The sequence below is a fragment of the Bidens hawaiensis genome, unplaced genomic scaffold, assembly GCF_021521415.1.
Source record: "Bidens hawaiensis isolate Kalapana, Puna unplaced genomic scaffold, B.hawaiensis_p1.1 tig00024606_1, whole genome shotgun sequence".
Lineage (NCBI taxonomy): Eukaryota > Viridiplantae > Streptophyta > Magnoliopsida > Asterales > Asteraceae > Bidens > Bidens hawaiensis.
Window position 1 is genome coordinate 65,607 of NW_027493882.1, and position 17,759 is coordinate 83,365.

General features: G+C 33.0%; 2 protein-coding genes across 2 annotated transcripts; both read left to right on the top strand.

Annotated features, from left to right (window-relative positions):
- Positions 1-2,305: 2,305 nt before the first annotated feature.
- LOC143569553 (phenylalanine--tRNA ligase alpha subunit, cytoplasmic-like) lies at positions 2,306-8,566 on the top strand. Its single transcript, XM_077055434.1, has 18 exons — positions 2,306-2,474; positions 3,033-3,155; positions 3,319-3,411; positions 3,717-3,773; positions 4,001-4,056; positions 4,230-4,322; positions 4,560-4,650; positions 4,817-4,854; positions 4,936-4,974; positions 5,845-5,921; positions 6,005-6,089; positions 6,182-6,278; positions 7,035-7,131; positions 7,464-7,535; positions 7,635-7,701; positions 7,785-7,910; positions 8,019-8,073; positions 8,194-8,566. Exons 1-18 carry the CDS (start codon positions 2,328-2,330, stop codon positions 8,242-8,244), a joined length of 1,464 nt encoding a protein of 487 aa, XP_076911549.1. The 5' UTR covers positions 2,306-2,327; the 3' UTR covers positions 8,245-8,566.
- Positions 8,567-10,692: 2,126 nt separating this feature from the next.
- LOC143569554 (mitochondrial Rho GTPase 1-like) lies at positions 10,693-17,477 on the top strand. The gene is made up of 14 exons (XM_077055435.1): positions 10,693-10,884; positions 11,949-12,081; positions 12,542-12,691; positions 12,831-13,007; positions 13,873-14,124; positions 14,243-14,311; positions 15,003-15,058; positions 15,157-15,238; positions 15,314-15,525; positions 15,871-15,940; positions 16,323-16,435; positions 16,510-16,660; positions 16,926-17,112; positions 17,254-17,477. The coding sequence occupies exons 1-14, from the start codon at positions 10,694-10,696 to the stop codon at positions 17,325-17,327; spliced, it is 1,917 nt and encodes a 638-aa protein (XP_076911550.1). The 5' UTR covers position 10,693; the 3' UTR covers positions 17,328-17,477.
- Positions 17,478-17,759: the final 282 nt, after the last annotated feature.

Consider the following 17,759-nt stretch of genomic DNA (forward strand, 5'->3'; position numbering starts at 1 on the left):
GGTATTATGTGCCGGGTCTAGAGACTCGATAATATTCCGACACTTAGAAAAATCTCTTTGTTGTTTTAGAACGTTAGAGAGAGTTTTTCGGTGACGCGCATCTTGGTGATTTAATTTGGGAAATTCTTCGCAAACAGTGAGTTTCACTTTCCCCTCTTTAAACTGTTTTCAAACGCTTTTCACTTGGGGGAGATAACATACTCCACAACGCATTTAAGATTTTGTTATAAATTATATATCACTTGTAAAGGCTAAGTGGCAAACGAAATATTTGAAGTCCTACACATCGAACCGGTTAATATTTAGAATAGCGAGTCACTGTTGAGTAGTACTATTGGGTTTGACAAACCCCACCCAACACTAAACTCGACTGGAGATCGAGCGGGTGTAATTTTGGCTAACACGTACCATGGTCTGGAGGACCTGGTGACAAGGCACTTAATAAACGAGTCAGCTTCGGTGTCGAACACTTAGTAATACTTGTTGTATAGACTAGCTACCTATCGATATATAATTTGACATAACACTATCTGGTAACGCAAAACGCTGTAACGCTGTAACGCAAAACGCTGTAACGCTAAACGCAAACGCTAAACGATTTATTTTTATATAACTTGTGAACTCACCAACCTTGTGTTGACACTTTTAGTATGTTATTCTCAGGTAGCCGAGGCGGGCGCGCGGTTTAGGAACATGCATTGCTTGATAAACTTTTAACTATGCAAACTTACTTTTAACTGTTATCCTTGGTTTTAAATCGTCCTGGGTGACGTAACGTTGTTTCTATGGTTTTACGCTTCCGCACTTATTTTCATTTAAACGTTTTTATGGTTTGATTATAACTGATGATTCCGATCCTGTTAGTTCGCACCCTCTGACGGTAAAACTCCATTAGTGGATTTTGAGGGTGTGACAATTTTGTCAAATACTTAAATATATCTAAAAAGCTATAGCTATCAGTTTCCAGCCACCGACTAGTTTTGACAAGCATACCCAAAGTGTTCACGCCATTTAGGTGAAATACATTTTTAGTGATGCAAGGTCAAAGTCTAATGAAAGGGACATTTAATAGCATGCGGAGGCTTAAAAGAAGAACATACCTGACACAATGTTTATATTCACGAGACCCCAGTTGATGTGAACTAGACGGTCATGGTCGATTGAACCGACTATGAGATCAACAAATTAAAGACAACTTTCTTTCACATGTTGGGCTATTAACTTATGCATTCACAAGACTTCAACACTTTACTCTACAATATTCATATATACATTCATAAATATTCTTTTCCATATTTCAAGAAGAATTCGAGCTCCAATTCAAAAAGAAGAGATCAAAATCAAAAGCAAAAATAAGAGCTTCAAAGTTATATCACTTGCTCATTCTCACTTGTATATTGAGGGTTCCTCACTACAGGTTAATCTAGTGATTTAACAATTGAGATTTGAGATGGGAACACTATTTTAAAATATTGTTGTAATGGGTTGGGAAACTCTATTTTGACATAGAGTTTATTATTATTGAGAGTTTGAGAGAGTTCACCGTATAATGAACATATTGAATAAGTGTAAAGCTAGTCATTTGGTGTGGCTGTTGAAGAATGCGCTCACTACATTTGATTAGTAGATAATTGTAAAGCTAAGTACTTGGTGTAGTTAGTGAGGAAGGTGATCACTTCCTTTGAAGAGTGACAAATGTCCTGGCGATCCCTACCTTAAGGAGATGATTCAGTGAAGAAAACTCTCGATCGGGGAGAGGACGTATGATGGATTAGTTAACATTCACTTGAACATTTATACATTGGTTGCGTATCTTTTTCCCTAACTCTTTACATACTTATTTGTTTATAGACGACCATAGTCGAAAAGAGAGAAAGAACGATGCGATAGACGAATGGATTTGAAAAGAATGAAAAAGAGTCGAAATGAGAGAAAGAGAGACACGTAACATAAGAGAAATGAGTAATAACGACACGCAAGTGAACATTTACGAATCAGGAAAAAATGAAGGATAAATCTCTAAATGGTTAAAAAAAACCTACTCTAGACATGTGGAGTTACCGTATTCGATTAGTCCCTTTACCGTCACCAAACCAAAAACCCTTTGTTACTATACATCTTGCTTCCGCCGTCGCTTCATCAGATCAAGGTGAGCTATATTAATATCGATTTACTTTACATATATCTATGTATAATAATTGAACCAGTTAAGTTCATCAAACTGAAGTATAATCTTCTTAATTTCAGTCAGTCATAATCGACTTCTTATCGTTTATATTTTAATATATAATAATAATTTGTGTAGTAGGTATAGTCATTTACAATCGATGGCGGAAGAAGCAGTGTTAGGGTTTCTGGAACATAACGAACAAATAGTTGATTCAGGTGAGTTCGCTGAGGACAAAGGAATTAGCCATGAAGAGATTGTCAACGTCATTAAGAGCCTCAATGGCTTTCGATTCGTCGATGCTCAGGTCTATTTCTATTCAATTCTCATTTTATTATTGAAAAGATGATGATATCAAGGTTAATAATATATGTAACTGAATTTGACTACATTTTTATTATTATTATATTACTTGCTATACCTAATTATAAGTTTTTACTTTGAACACATGCTATTCTTTACTTTGTAGTAACTACTGTTATATACTTACTCGTGAACGTATATTGTATTTGTAGTCTACACAGTTTCTGATTAGTTAAGGTCAGTAGATCACTGGCACAAAAGGTCATTTTGGGACTATATGTTGGGAGGAAGAGCAATTTGGCACAGAGAATGTTAATCATTGATTCATTTCAATCAGTTTTAATGATAAGTATCAACCATTGTGATTATAGTTGGAGATGAGTTGTGTAAATGAATGCTTATGTGAATACGGTCGTGTTTTGGTAAATACTTTTGTGTGAGTATACAGATGAAAATATTGTAGTATCATAGTGACATTTTGTTCTGTTTGGCTCAGAGATATCGAGTTTGGTTTTATTTTTTTGTATATAAACCATAATTTGCCATTATGCATTGTCTATAGGATATAAAGAAAGAGAGATGGCAACTAACTACTGAAGGAAAAACTTATGCTGCTAGCGGATCTCCAGAATTCCAACTATTCATGGCCATCCCACCAGAGGGCATTTCACCAGTAGAACTAAAGGTTAAACAAACAATCTTCTACTTACATTATGGGTTATGAATATTTGATTTGTTATATGTAATTACATTACATGTAAATTATAATAGCATTTGATACCAGCATCTGAGAATAGATGGACACTTGTTTGAAGGTATACTGAATGAATTGATTTTATTGAATGCAGAAAAAGTTAGGAGACTCTGTTTTCAAGATAGGTAGCCAGCAAGCGAGAAAAAATGACTGGGTGGAGATGGGAAAGACACACGTCTCTAGAAAGGTAAAGTTAGTAGAGTAATGTTAAGGATGATTGTATATTTTTGAACTTGTTACTTCTGTTAATTGGTATAACTCACTCTTTGAAGTTACTATTTGTTTGCTTAATATTGAAAGTTTGAACTTGTTAGTTTCATATAAGCTGAATTTGTTAGTTAATTGAGTATAAATACCCTATTAAAGCTATAACATTGTGTAGTGTTTGTGCTCACGCATCTTCTTTACATTGTTAATTTCATATATTCTGTGAAGTCTTGTTTTTTAGTTGATGTATAAAAACTAATCTTTTTAATTTATGACTTGTTGTAGGTTGCACATGTTGATGATAATGTGAAGGCTCTGCTCATAAAGATAAAAGACGGAGAGGTGTGTATATTTACCAAGCTCTTTACTTTGATTAGAATATTAATCATCAACTATTGGCTAGAATTACATATCTTCCTAATTTGAAACATAATCTTTTATGTTGTCTGAAATAATGATATTATTTAAGAACTACATAGACCACTTATTTCTTTTATTTGAATATCAACTATATCCTTGACTTAACGTAGTATCCTTACATACTTTGACCATTGAGATAAGTATTTCAGGCTCTCAAACAAGAGGATATTGATGCTCTGAAGCGAAGAAAACTTATATCTCCTCAGTAATAGTTCCATCCCATTTCTATGCTTTTGGCTACACATACATCATGATAAGTTGGTTATTTTGTACCAACTTTATTGCTCATAATTTATGTAATTGACAGCAGTTTTTCAATATATCATGTTACATCTGAATCTTATGTGTGTGATTTTTGAAGTCTTTACACTTTTACAGGATATGGAAAGGCTACTCTGTAAAAAAAGGTCCTCAATATGCCCCTAAAAGAAAGAAGCCTGCCACTGATTTAACCCGAGAAAATCTGCAAAGGTATTATTCAAATCTTGATTTTCACTTGTTTAATGTTTACAACAAAAAGAAAAGATAAACTGTGTTTATAAAGGTCTAATAACCAGCACCATACTAAGTCAATAAACTTAAGCTCGCTCTTTCTCTTTTGGATCGGCCAAGAAACTCAAATTTTTGTTCTGATAAAATTCATTTGCAAAAAAAATAAATCTTTTAAAAACTGAAATTAATACTTGTATTTTCTTTTTTGTTATTCAGTGGTGAGTGGAAGGAGTTGCAGTTTAAAGAGTATAATTTTCTTGCAAAAGGTTTACCTGTTGAAGGCGGTTATCTTCATCCATTGCTCAAGGCAAGAATACAATTAGTCATTTTCTGTTTTCTTTGATTTTTGCTTAATTTCTGTTGGAATAATAAATAATTATGTAATTGAGATATGTTAGTTATTTAAAATTTTAATTGATTAAGCAAATTTTCATCAAATAAGATTCCTATATCTAAATATCAAGTCATTTCAGGTAAGGCGACAAATGCAGATGATTTTTCTTCAAATGGGGTAAATTTCAACTATAACATTTTGTTCAGGCATCATTTTAATAAATAATAGCTTTTACAATACTGCTTTGTTTGATTACAGATTTGAGGAAATGCCAACAAATAATTATGTTGAAAGCAGGTAGCTACTGTTCTTTATTTATGCAGTTTGATTGTGTTAATTATAATTATTACTAGTTATTGTTATGGTCTATTAGTTTATGGCCAGTAGGTCCAAGTTAGGTTTATCTAGGGTTTTTGGTTTCTTACCTGTATATATTGTGGATTTCCCATCCAGTCTAGTTACAGTATCAGGCTGGCAGGCTTGTAAACGAACATGAACGCAGCTTGTTCATGTTCGTTTGTTAACTTTTAACTGAACAAACAATCGAACACGAAGATTTAAACGAATGGATTTCTTTTGTTTGTGTTTGTTAAAAAACGAACATGTTCGTTCGTTAACAGTATAAACGAATGATTCACGAACGAACATAACTGAGCATAGATGAACAAATATAATTGAAGTAAACCAGTTTAGTGTAATGTGAAGAACAATGTGTTGGGCCTAAAAAGTTAATAAAACTAAACTAAGTTGGAATGGGCCAAAATTTTTTAGATCATTATATTAACGAACAAACGTAAACTAACGAACATAAAACATAAATGAGCAAACAGCAAATTTAAATAAACGAACATTCACAAGCATAAATGAAAGAACGAAGCATGTGTTCATGTTCGTTCGCTTAACTAAATGAACACATCTTTTTGTTCATGTTCGTTTTTTAATTAAGTATATGAACATAAACGAACTTCTAGCTGACTGCTTTACGATTTGTTCTCTGAAAATTCGGTTTGCTTACAGGTATTCGGATATTAATTCCAGTCTCTTTTGTAATATGTAACCTTGCCTACCTATAATTATTCGGTGTTATAAGTTAAATAAGGATTTTATCTGAGGATATGGTCTGCAAAAATTACTTTTCTTATGCTAAAACTGTGATAATAATCGCAGCTTTTGGAATTTTGATGCACTTTTCCAACCGCAACAACACCCTGCTCGTGATTCACATGATACATTCTTTCTACGCGGTATGTTTTAAACAAAAGTTTTGTGCCTTGCGTCTTTGCTTTCGAATATACTCTAATGGATGATGTGGCATTGAAATATGTAGAACCGTCTACTACAAAGACACTTCCCGAAGTTTATGTTGAGAGAGTGAAGCAGATTCATGAGTCTGGAGGTCATGGGTCAAGAGGGTATGCCATCATATGAAACATGTATTTATATATTTATATTTTCATGCTTTTTCTAAGATTTTTTTTAACTTTTAGCAATGTTTATTTTTCAGGTATGGATATGATTGGAAAAGAGAGGAAGCAAATAAAAACTTGTTAAGAACTCATACAACTGCTGTGTCCTCGAGGATGCTGTACGCCCTTGCAAAGGTTTTATTTTCATTGTTTTGTTCAGTCTTTTCATTTATTATGACCATGCTTTGCTTTTTGTAACATAATTTATTATTATTAAAATAAAGAAGAATAACTAAAAAAGTATTGGAAGGGGTGAAAAAAATGTTTATATCTCTATACACTGGTTTCTTTTACCTTCTTTTATTTACATGCTTTGTTCTGGAGTAGGGCGGCTGTAAACGAGCCGAGCCAGGTGGGCTCGGGCTTTGCTCATTTATCTTAACGAGCTGAAATGTTATGCTCGATCTCGGCATTTTCAAACTCTTGAGTGCTCAGCTTGTGGCTTAATGAGACATCTTTTTTTTCTCAATTTTTGTATTTTTATACATATTTGTGTATATAAAAGCTGAAAATAGTATTTGTAACATATTATGCAGAATTTATAAATTACAGAATTCAAAATTTATATATATTAAAGTTGGGTTGTAGTTTATATATATACTGTAATATATGTCCTTTACTTTTAAATGAGTGAAATTTGAATTTTCAATATATATATATATATATTAATTTTTTCACTATAAAAATGCCATATGTATACAAAGTTACAAACACACACAGAAAAGCTACGAGCCGACCTTGGCTTGGGCCAGGCTCGTTGATTGTCTGAGCAAGCCTCAAGCTCAACTGTTCAAGCTCTTTGAGCAGCCTTATCCTGGAGCGGAAAAATGAAATGTTTGGCTGCATTACTGCATATGAATCTATCAACTGCTGAACTTATAAAATTTGCAGAAACCTTTTGAAGCAAAAAGGTACTATAGTATTGATCGGGTTTTCAGAAACGAGGCTGTTGACCGGACCCATCTTGCTGAGTTCCATCAAATAGAAGGTATCCTTGTCTCTGTTCATTTTTTTATACAACGAAATATCTACTACTACTGAAAAAATTAAAAAAGTTGACATTTTAAAATTGACTTTTAGTTGAAATGAAAATAATAGTTCTATAAAAAACGCACATGCGTTATTTCCTGTTGGAAAAAAAATTACGTTATCTGTTTTCAGGAAGTTTGTACTTTTAGAAAATGTTTGAAAAACACTTTGTAAATAGTTGATTAAAAAAGTTAAACTATGATGTGTTTTTTATGTTTAACTCTGACAGATTCAGTTGAAGTTCGCCGTTCAATTTATTTTTGTTTAAATTTTTACCACTATTGGTTTCAGGGCTAATATGTGACCGTGGGCTAAGTCTTGGGGACCTACAGGGTGTGCTGCATGATTTCTTCTCTCGTTTGGGTAAACATTAATCTTCATGTTAAGGAGCACTACCTTAATTTACCGTAAGTAAAACAAATGAAATAATATAATATTATCTCATTCCATCTTTTATTCCAGGAATGTCCAACTTGCGTTTCAAGCCTGCTTACAATCCATACACTGAACCAAGCATGGAAATATTCGGGTCAGTTTTTATTTTTGTTTGACTTTCAATCGTTTTGACTTTTTAGCAGGTAGGTATAACATATGTACTATCTAATGGGGCAGATATCATGAAGGTCTTAAGAAATGGGTTGAAGTAGGAAATTCTGGAATGTTTCGACCTGAAATGTTACTTCCTATGGGACTTCCGGAAGATGTTAGCGTTATTGCTTGGGGCCTGTCTCTTGAACGGTAAATATCCTCATATTTTTATAAGTATCCTCATATTTTTAACTATTAATTAGACCTGTTTAATCAATGGCTTTTTTAAAAATATTTTTGGAACTGATATTCTTATAGGCCAACTATGATACTTTATGGCATCAATAACATCAGAGATCTCTTCGGGCACAAGGTATACACACAACTGTTTTAAAGTTTAAACCGCTGCATTAATGTGTTCTAAACCATTAAAACATAATCCAAAAAGATACAAAACATGATTTTATTCTGTTTTTTTTTTCTTTTTTTGTAGGTGGACCTTGGTCTTATTAAGAGCAACCCGATATGTCGTATTGGCATATAAAATAAAGATTAAGATGAATGCTCGGTTAATACGCGTATGTATTTGTCGTTTAGTGCCTGTGTTTTTTATAGACCACATGATCCTTTTAGTTTGTACTCAACCATGATACTGACATACTGTTGACGACATTGGAAGGTCAAAACCAGATCTTTATTGCTATGAGAATTTTCTATTTCGTACATTGTTTTGGAATACCGATTAATTTATTGACATATCATTTGACGTTATGCAAGTGCAGCCACATGTTGAGTTGAGTTTTGATTTTATAGATTTGTTTCCCTTGATGAACGTCATTTGAAACTTGGAGGAGCATTATTGTAATGGCCATTCGTGAATTACTCTTAACATCGGCTTGATAAAAGCTCATACAAGGCTGAGCTTGAGCCTAAGCTTTACCTTATTGAGCTTGAGAAGCTAAATAAGTATAAGTTATACATTTTGATTGGCTTGTGAGGCCTTAAACCCTTGTATTGAGTTGTCCATGATTTGGCGTGAGCCGAGCAAGACGAAGTGAGGTCGTTTAAATTTTAACCATAAGGTGTGATTATAGGGTTGGTCACAAGGCAAGTCAGCCTCAGGTGGATTTTAAAAAATGGCTCAATTTGACTTGACTTGGTTTGCTTGATTTCGACGGAGTTAGATTGTTAGAACTAATAAGAAAGAAATTTTTGATACAAAATAAACCAGGTAACGACGGAAAGTTGATTCGGCCATGTTGCTAAGTAACGTGGGACGTGAAAATCTAGCATAGTTTGATGTGACAAAAAGCCATGTCGTGGAACATTGCTAATGACCTACGTGTAGACCACATGTGTGAAGGAAGGCCGTGGTGAATTAATTTTTTTTTAGAGACAAATAATATTTAAAAAGGGACCAACTAGAGACAAATAAAATTTAAGTGGATTTTTAAGATTAATTAAGTGGGTTTTTGAAATTAAATTAAGTAGGTTTTTAATATTAAGGAAGTAGACTAAAATACCCTCCTCTTAGCCTTTTTAGAAAAATCAAACTTCTTATTTGAACATTTCTCTATGGTTAATAACAAATATATTTGGTTTTTAGATATTGTTAATAACTAATAGTACTAGGTTTTGATTTTGAAATTTGATTTTAAATGTATCTTTTATTGGCTTTTAATATTTAAAGTCTAAATATTCAATATTCTTTTAATCATTAGATTTTTTAAAAAATATCATACCCAATTTCAATATCATGGGTTTTTGCCCAAAAAGTTTTGACTCGATTAGCAAAACCGAGAAAACCGAACCCAAAAACCAATCACCGAAAACCGCAAAAAACCGAAATCGAATGGTTTTAAAAAATCATACGAAAGTTTGGTTTTTGGTTCAGTTTTAGTCAAAATCGCACCACACACCTCTAGTCTCTTGCAATGATGTTTCACCCACTAGAAGGAAGCATAGTTGATGTCATTGACTATTTTGCAATGTTTTCTTAACCGGACCGGATAGCAAGCCGGTCGGGCAACAGGTTCACCGGTTCAACCGGTCAAACCGGCCAACGAATCCGGCTTAAAATATTGCTAGAAAAACAAATTCTTCAAAAAAAATATTTTTTTAATTGGAAAACCACTCAACCGGTCGGACCGGCCGATTTTTTGGTTATCGAGCGAGCAGCATAGAACCAGATCGGTTGGTGGACCGATTCCCGGTCGAACCGGTCCGGTTTTAACAACATTGCAATTTTGGGCACAATATTGAAAATAACGCCGTTTCCATCTTTCCAAATCATCCATCACTGAGATAGATTGAACCACGTGATATTCCTCTTTGTTCTTTATGCTCTTCTTCGGAAATCAAGAGTCTCCTTTAAAGTGTCAAAATTCGTCTGCTTAGGTAATTTGACGACCCAATCATGTATAATAGACCACACCCGCTTAGAGATACTATTTTGAAGATTATCACAATCATAAGGTGTTGAGATGTTTCTTTGAAGCACACATGGTAGATTATCGAAGATCACCCCTCTTGTTGACAACGACCGTTTAGTCGAGATGCGATCAAGTAGCAGCCGCCAAATGAAACAATTTATTTTAAAAGAAACCCATTTCAACTCGTAAAATATTATTAAATACCAATAGCTAATGTTGTTTTAACTTTGTAATGCAAATGTTATGTAATTTGTAACATGTTTTCTATTTAAAAAAAAAACACAACGTATTTTACATACTTAGAGGAGAAGGCAACCAAAAAATGTAGAAGCTAACTTTTGTTTCAAGACATAACATATTTTCGAAAAATCAAATCGTATTATATAATATTTATTTATTTAAGGAAATGACATAAACAAATAAGATAGAAATAAAAATAAAAATCTTGGTTAAACCCTCATCTCATCTCATCTCATCTCATCTCATCTCATCTCATCTCATCAATCAAAATAAAAATAAAAATAAAAAGAGTTGTAGGGTTTTTGTTAATTAATAATATCAATGGCGAAATCTAGGAGCGGTGTTCGAATCGTAGTAGCCGGTGACGGTGGTACGGGCAAGTCGAGCTTGATTATCACCGCCGCAACTGAGTCTTTTCCGACCAAGCTTCCTCCGGTATTGCCACCTACCCGGCTGCCCGATGATATCTTCCCTGACCGTGTTCCTGTTACCATCATTGACACATCTTCTAGGTATTATTATTATTATTATTATTATTATTATTCTGCTCTCTTTCTTTCATAACATTAACATAATTACCTTTTCTTTTTTCTTTCACACACTACTCTATTTATCATTTTTCTCTAATACTAATATTCTTTTTCTCTAATCATTTTTAACAATTAAGTTTTTTAAATATCTAAAAACATTCAGTTTTTTCTTGATTTTATTAAAAACTGAGTTTGTAAAAATTATTTATTTTTTCATATATAATCAATATTAATCATTACTATTTATACTGTCTGGCACTTGTCAACTTTATATTGATTCATATATTTTTTTTAAATTAAAATATATAATGTTTATTTAAAAAAAAAGAAATTATTTTTTATATTTCTAGTCACTTCTAATAAAAAAACATTTATAAATTATATTTATTCAATAAAAAATAGTGAAGATTGGGTTGCTAATGAGTTGGAAAGTTTGGTTGGGTTGGGTAGGTGGAAGAGAAAGAAATTAGTTTAATTATAAAGATTGGGTTCGATTGGTTTGTGAACGGGGATAGTCTAAGATTTGCGATTGTACCGTATGTTTTAAAAGTTTATCGGGCATTGTGTAAAAGTACCTTCTTGCCCTCCTCATATCTATATGAATGAGAATTTTTTTTTTCTTATTTTAAGAGTTTTACAACCTTTTGTTCATATGGTTTAATGTATTACTTTAAATAATTTTGAAGGGGTTAAATGGTCTTTTAGTCACTAGCCCTACATACAGTTCACTATATTCATTCTATGTTTAATGACATGTGTTTTATTAATTTTATTTATTAATCCGTATTTAGTGACATAATTTTTATTAATCTATACCACTATAAAATACGTTCTAAAAAAGAGCAATCATGGCACAACTGGATTAAATGCAACACCAGTTATCCCGTCATGTAACGGGGTATTCGTGCTAGTGTATTATAATATGGTATAGCTTAGGTTAAATTAATGATATATAATTAATTTTTACCCTTAGAGAAGTTTGGGAAGTTTGAAGCATGAAACTGAATGTGCTGGTGATGAATTTTATTTTTATTTGTTAATTTCAGTTTGGAGGAAAGAGGCAAACTTGAAGATGAACTAAAGAGAGCTGATGCAGTAGTTCTTACATATGCGTGTGATCAGCCTTCTACACTTGATCGGTTGAGTACGTTCTGGCTTCCTGAACTTAGAAGATTAGAGGTATACTTTCTATTTGCTTTATTAGGAAAGATTTTATTATCTTTTTAAACATTTTGTTTTAATTTATGATTCGTTAAACTAGAACTGTATAAAATTATTGCTTGCTTGATTGTTACAGTTTTAGACATCATTTTACTTTCTTCTGTGACCTTGGTTAGCAACAATATTCTTGTTTATGTTAGGTTTAGGTAATATACTTGTGTATATAATGAAAAACAAAATTATATACACCCATCCACTCATACACACATATGTATATATGTGTATGTATGCATGCTTGTAGTTCTTATTATTAAATATTTTATGGTGATGGTTTCATCTATGCAATGAATGAGCCATAAAATATTTGATAATAAGAACTACAAGCATACGTTACTCCCCTTTCATTGATCAATAACCATTTATAAACCAAGAATTATGATTATGCTATTATTGGATCTAAGATGTAATACACATACAGGTGAAAGTTCCTGTTATAGTGGCAGGTTGTAAGATGGATTCAAGGGACGAGCAACATGCAATTAGTTTGGAGCAGGTGATGTCACCGATAATGCAACAGTTTCGTGAGATTGAAACTTGTATTGAATCTTCAGCATTCAAAAATATTCAGGTAATGTTCTGTTTCTTGAAAGCTCTAAGCTTTTATTTGCAGTAAAAAGAAATCTCCACATTTATTATAAATATTTTCTAATTTTTTCTATTACTGAGTCTGAATTATTGAATTTTGATGTTTTTGAAATATACATCAGACCCCAGAGGTTTTTTACTACGCCCAGAAGGCAGTAATTCATCCAACAGCCCCACTATTTGACCAGGAGACACAAATGTTAAAACCACGATGCGTGAGGGCTTTAAAGAGGATATTTATTCTCTCTGATCACGATAGAGATGGTACCCTAAGTGATGCAGAGTTGAATGATTTCCAGGTTTCATTTCTCGGTCTTACTTAAATTTAACCACTTGTACTTTTCATGGGTGGGTCAGACAGTTTGGTCCACGGTCAAAGTGGATACTTTTGGTACAGGTCGGGTTGGGTTGGGTAAAACAAATTTTGTTTATTTTTTTTTTAATTCTTTTTGTAAACGATTAGTGTGTCTAGTTTGTTCTTACAAAAATTACATTATTTCAGTATAATCTATCTAAGAAAATAAAATAGTTTGGGAGGTTTTATAATATACGCATTAAAAATACACTCTGGGTGACTTTTGACCGATGCCTTTAGGGATGTTCACCGCTTTGGTTATTGGTTTATTTGGCTAACCGAAAACCGAACTGAATAAAGAGAAATGGCTAACCAAACCGATTAACGAAATAAGAATTTGGTTTGGTTTCGGTTAAAAACTGAATTAACCGATTTCAGTTTTCGAATTGAGTGAGTTTTTTATAAAATAATGTACAGCCCTAATTGCCTTGTAATCTGTTTTGTAATGAATATATCCTTTTGACCCATATTGACCTGAACCGACTTATGCCGTTTGGATAGCACGTCAAAACAGATCCAGGTCAAAATTGGTCCTTTTTTGTTGGATTGAAAGCCAAAACAGTTTTCATCCAAGTTTTCACTTTTATATGTAGTAATACATATTTTTAAGAGTTACAAATAGTAATAATTTAGGAGGCTATATGCATTTTAATACCATTTGGGTGAGCTTCGAACCAGTTATCTTTTATTTATATAATTTACTTGTTTGACCCATTAGAGATAAATGCATTTGGTGTGTATATTGTTTCTTATACATTGGAGATTTGTAGAACGTGAATTAAAGAGTTTAATTTTATGATTTTGAATAGGTCAAATGCTTTAGTGCACCGTTGCATCCCTCAGAAATAGTGGAAGTAAAAAGAGTAGTGCAAGAAAAACTGCCTGAAGGTGTCAATGAGAACGGTCTAACATTATCCGGCTTTCTTTTTCTTCATGCATTATTTATTGAAAAAGGGCGTTTAGAGACAACATGGACCGTTTTAAGGAAATTTGGTTACAATAATGACATTAGACTTGCTGACGATCAGCTTTTCCCTCCAATTAAAAAGACTCCAGATCAGGTAAATTATTATTGTCTTTTTTGTGGTATGATATTGGTATAGAAGATGATGGTAACTGATTTAATGTCAAGTGAATCGTTATTAATCCGGGATATTATTGTTTTTTGTATGTTTGTAGACTGTTGAGTTGACAAGTGAAGCTGTGGAATTTCTCAGAGGAATTTTTACCTTGTTTGACTTTGATGGTGTATGTTTAACTATCTTCTTCTTTTTCTTTCTAAATTTAAGTTGTCAAATATAGATTTAATTGCTTATTCTAGTGGTGTGCATGGGTCGGTTATGGGCTCAAATCGAACCAAAAACTGAAAGTTGGTTTTTGGGTTTTCATAGTGGGTTAATTTCTATTTTCTAGTTTTGTCATTTGGGCTTGAAATTTTGGTTTGAAAAAAATGGCCCAAAATAATGAATTCGGGCCTATTTTTTTATTTTTGCTAATAAATGATTAATTGATTAGTACACAATTGGGTCTAAAATAATTCGGGTGCACCATTTATAAAGCTGCTTGTAAATTGAAACTCTCAAAAATAAAATTAGAATTGATAAATTAAATAAAAAAAACCTATTTTTTGAGTTAGGTTCAGTTTTTTCGGTTTTAGGTATATGCAAATCCAAAACCGAACCGGAAATTCGGTTTTTGAAAAAACACAAAACCAACCGTTGGGTTTGGGTTAGGTTTGGTTATTTCAGTTCAGTTATGTCGGTTATTTTGTTTTGTTGCACATCCCAAGCTTATTCTGTTTCATGGCAATTTTGTTGAGCTTTTAGAAGTTGAATATATGGTTTCCACCGAATTTGCATTTCTAAATTTTCAAACCTTCTTTGTTCAAATATTTTAATTTTTAATTAATTAAAATTCTCTTCGCTCGTCTTTTGGTCAGGATGATGCTCTCAATGCACTTGAGCTTGATGACCTTTTCTCTACTGCACCAGAAAAGTACTGCAACTTTTCCCATAATTATTATAGCTATTATTTTCTTTTTCCTCCTTTTATGTGTATTAATTTCATTTAAAATTTGCTATTTTACATTACAGTCCTTGGAATGAAGCTCCATATGCAAATGCTGCAGAAAAAAACGCATTAGGAGGATTATCACTCAATGGATTTTTGTCGGAGGTATGTATATATGAATACAGTTATAAATATTTATATATTTATACGTATTTTTAATTTTTTTTTTGTGGGATGCAGTGGGCTTTAATGACAGTTTTAGATCCAATTCTTGCTGTTGAGAACCTGATATACATCGGATATGCTGGTGATCCTGCTTCTGCTGTAAGAGTTACTCGGCAAAGACGTGTTAACCGAAAGAAGCGAACCTCTGACCGAAATGTCTTCCAGTGCTTTGTTTTTGGACCAAAAGAGGCCGGAAAATCCTCATTTTTGCATTCTTTTGTTAGAAGGTATTTCATCTAAACTAGATAAGTTTTTTTAGAGATTGTAAAATGGGCGGGTCGGGTTGGTCAATACGGGTAATTTTTTTACATGTCAATATGGTGGATGCGTTGACCTTTTTTTTTATTTTACGTTCTTTGATTAGTGTTGGTTATACTTATATCTTTAATAACTATGTAATTTATTATTTCACGATTTATAACTAATTTAATGAATTACATATTGACACACACACATACACACCCATATATTTCTGAAATAAAATCTTTTCACTTATTGAATATTATATTTAAAAATTTATATTCTGCCTACTAGTTTTCATGATGTTCTCTTTTTAATTGCTTGAACTGCAGGCCATTTTCTGAAGTATACACGCCAACAACAGGGGATCGATATGCAGTTAATATTGTTGATCAGCCTGATGTAAGTACATTTATTGTAAGCATCATGTTATACAACTCAAGATCCTTGATGATTACGTGCTTATTTTGCTTTCAATATGAGTAGAGCTGGCAATTTTGACCCGTTTACTTATGAATGAGTTGCTTGCAGGTTCTGTTATAAAATCTCATATCGTTTTATGCAGAAACTTAGTTTGCTATATTGAAAATATTATTATTTTAGTCATATTAAAAGTAACTATTTGTATCAATTTTTTGTAAAAAGTGTTTCCGGTCAACCCAATCCTGCAGCTTTCAGTCCGTTTACAAAAACGACCGTTTTTGACTGTTGACCCATTACCCAACCCGCCAGCTTTGCCACCTCTACATATTGTTAATTTGTATATTTATTCAACTTCTTACAGGGAACAAAAAAAACTTTGATTTTAAGAGAGATACCTGAAGACGCAGTTAAAAACTTGCTGAGTCATCAAGATGCTTTGGCAGCATGTGACGTAGCGGTTATTATTCATGACAGGTAACTGGATTTGTTTGATCATTTGTTTTTTGTTCTATTAGAAATATCAAAACATTTTTATGTTCAATTTGTAGTTGGATGGAGCCTTCATGGATACGAGCAAGAAAGTTACTTGTTGAAGTTGCGAGGCATGGGGAAACCACGGGTTATGAGGTTCCTTGCGTTATTGTTGCAGCTAAAGACGACCTCGAATCTAGTACAACCGCAATACAAGATTCAACAAGGGTATACAACTATACATCATTATTAGTAACAATCATGAATAATTAATATTATTCTATAAAGTAGTAACTTGGTGCAACTTTCAACCTGTTTGGCCCGTTAACCTTTAAGGGGGTGGCAGTCTAGGGGTGTAGGACCTACAAGAGCTCGAGCTCAGCTCGCCTTGTTTCGAGCTTTGTTTCTTAAGCTCGAGCTCATCCATGATTTCACAATTTCATATACGTTTTAAATTAACAAATTAAATAATATGAAATGTTTGTTTTCTTAGGTGAGCCAAGATATGGGATTGGAGGCTCCTATACCGATAAGCACAAGGTTGGGAGAGTTCAATTACGTTTTTAGGAAAATTGTGAAAGCTGCATCTCACCCGCATTTGAGTATTCCTGAAACTGAAGCTGCAAAAACTCGAAAACATTATCAAAGTCTTCTTAATCGTTCCCTAATGACCGTTTCAGGTATTATCACTTGTATTATAAAAAGCACTTAATTTTATTATTTTTATCAAAAAGAAAAAAGTGACCACAATTCCACTAAAACGATGACACAGTTATAACGACCTAGTTTGCCTTTTTTATGTGTGTTTATCACGTCTGCAGTGGGAGCTGCGGTTGCAGTTGTTGGGTTAGCTGCTTACCGAGTTTATGCTGCAAGGAAGAATGCTTCATCTTAAACATCGGTCGAGCTAGAAACCACAAACTGAACTTGGATCCTAGTTGTGTTTTTTTGGTTCATGTACAGAAACATGTTGCTAGCTTTGAGACGGTCCTAAATCTTTTGCTTCTTAATGATTGTTGAAACTGTCTATAACTCCACATCATTAAAGTTCTAACACATTTGACTACAAGGTTTGTGTCAATATTCAATTTCGAAAGAAACAATCAAATTAGTGTATCTGTATATTATTGCATTACCCAAAGACAAAAGGACAATAAAACAAAATATTAAACATACATGCATTTTATGCATGTTTCATACCGTAAATTATTTAAAACGGTTTCCATACCTGAACATCCATCCCGTTGTTGTCCAATTTTTTTGGCTTTCGGGTTTGCCCATTGGAGTTCCCTGTTTGCATTAAAGCCTCGACTATATAAAACCCAGG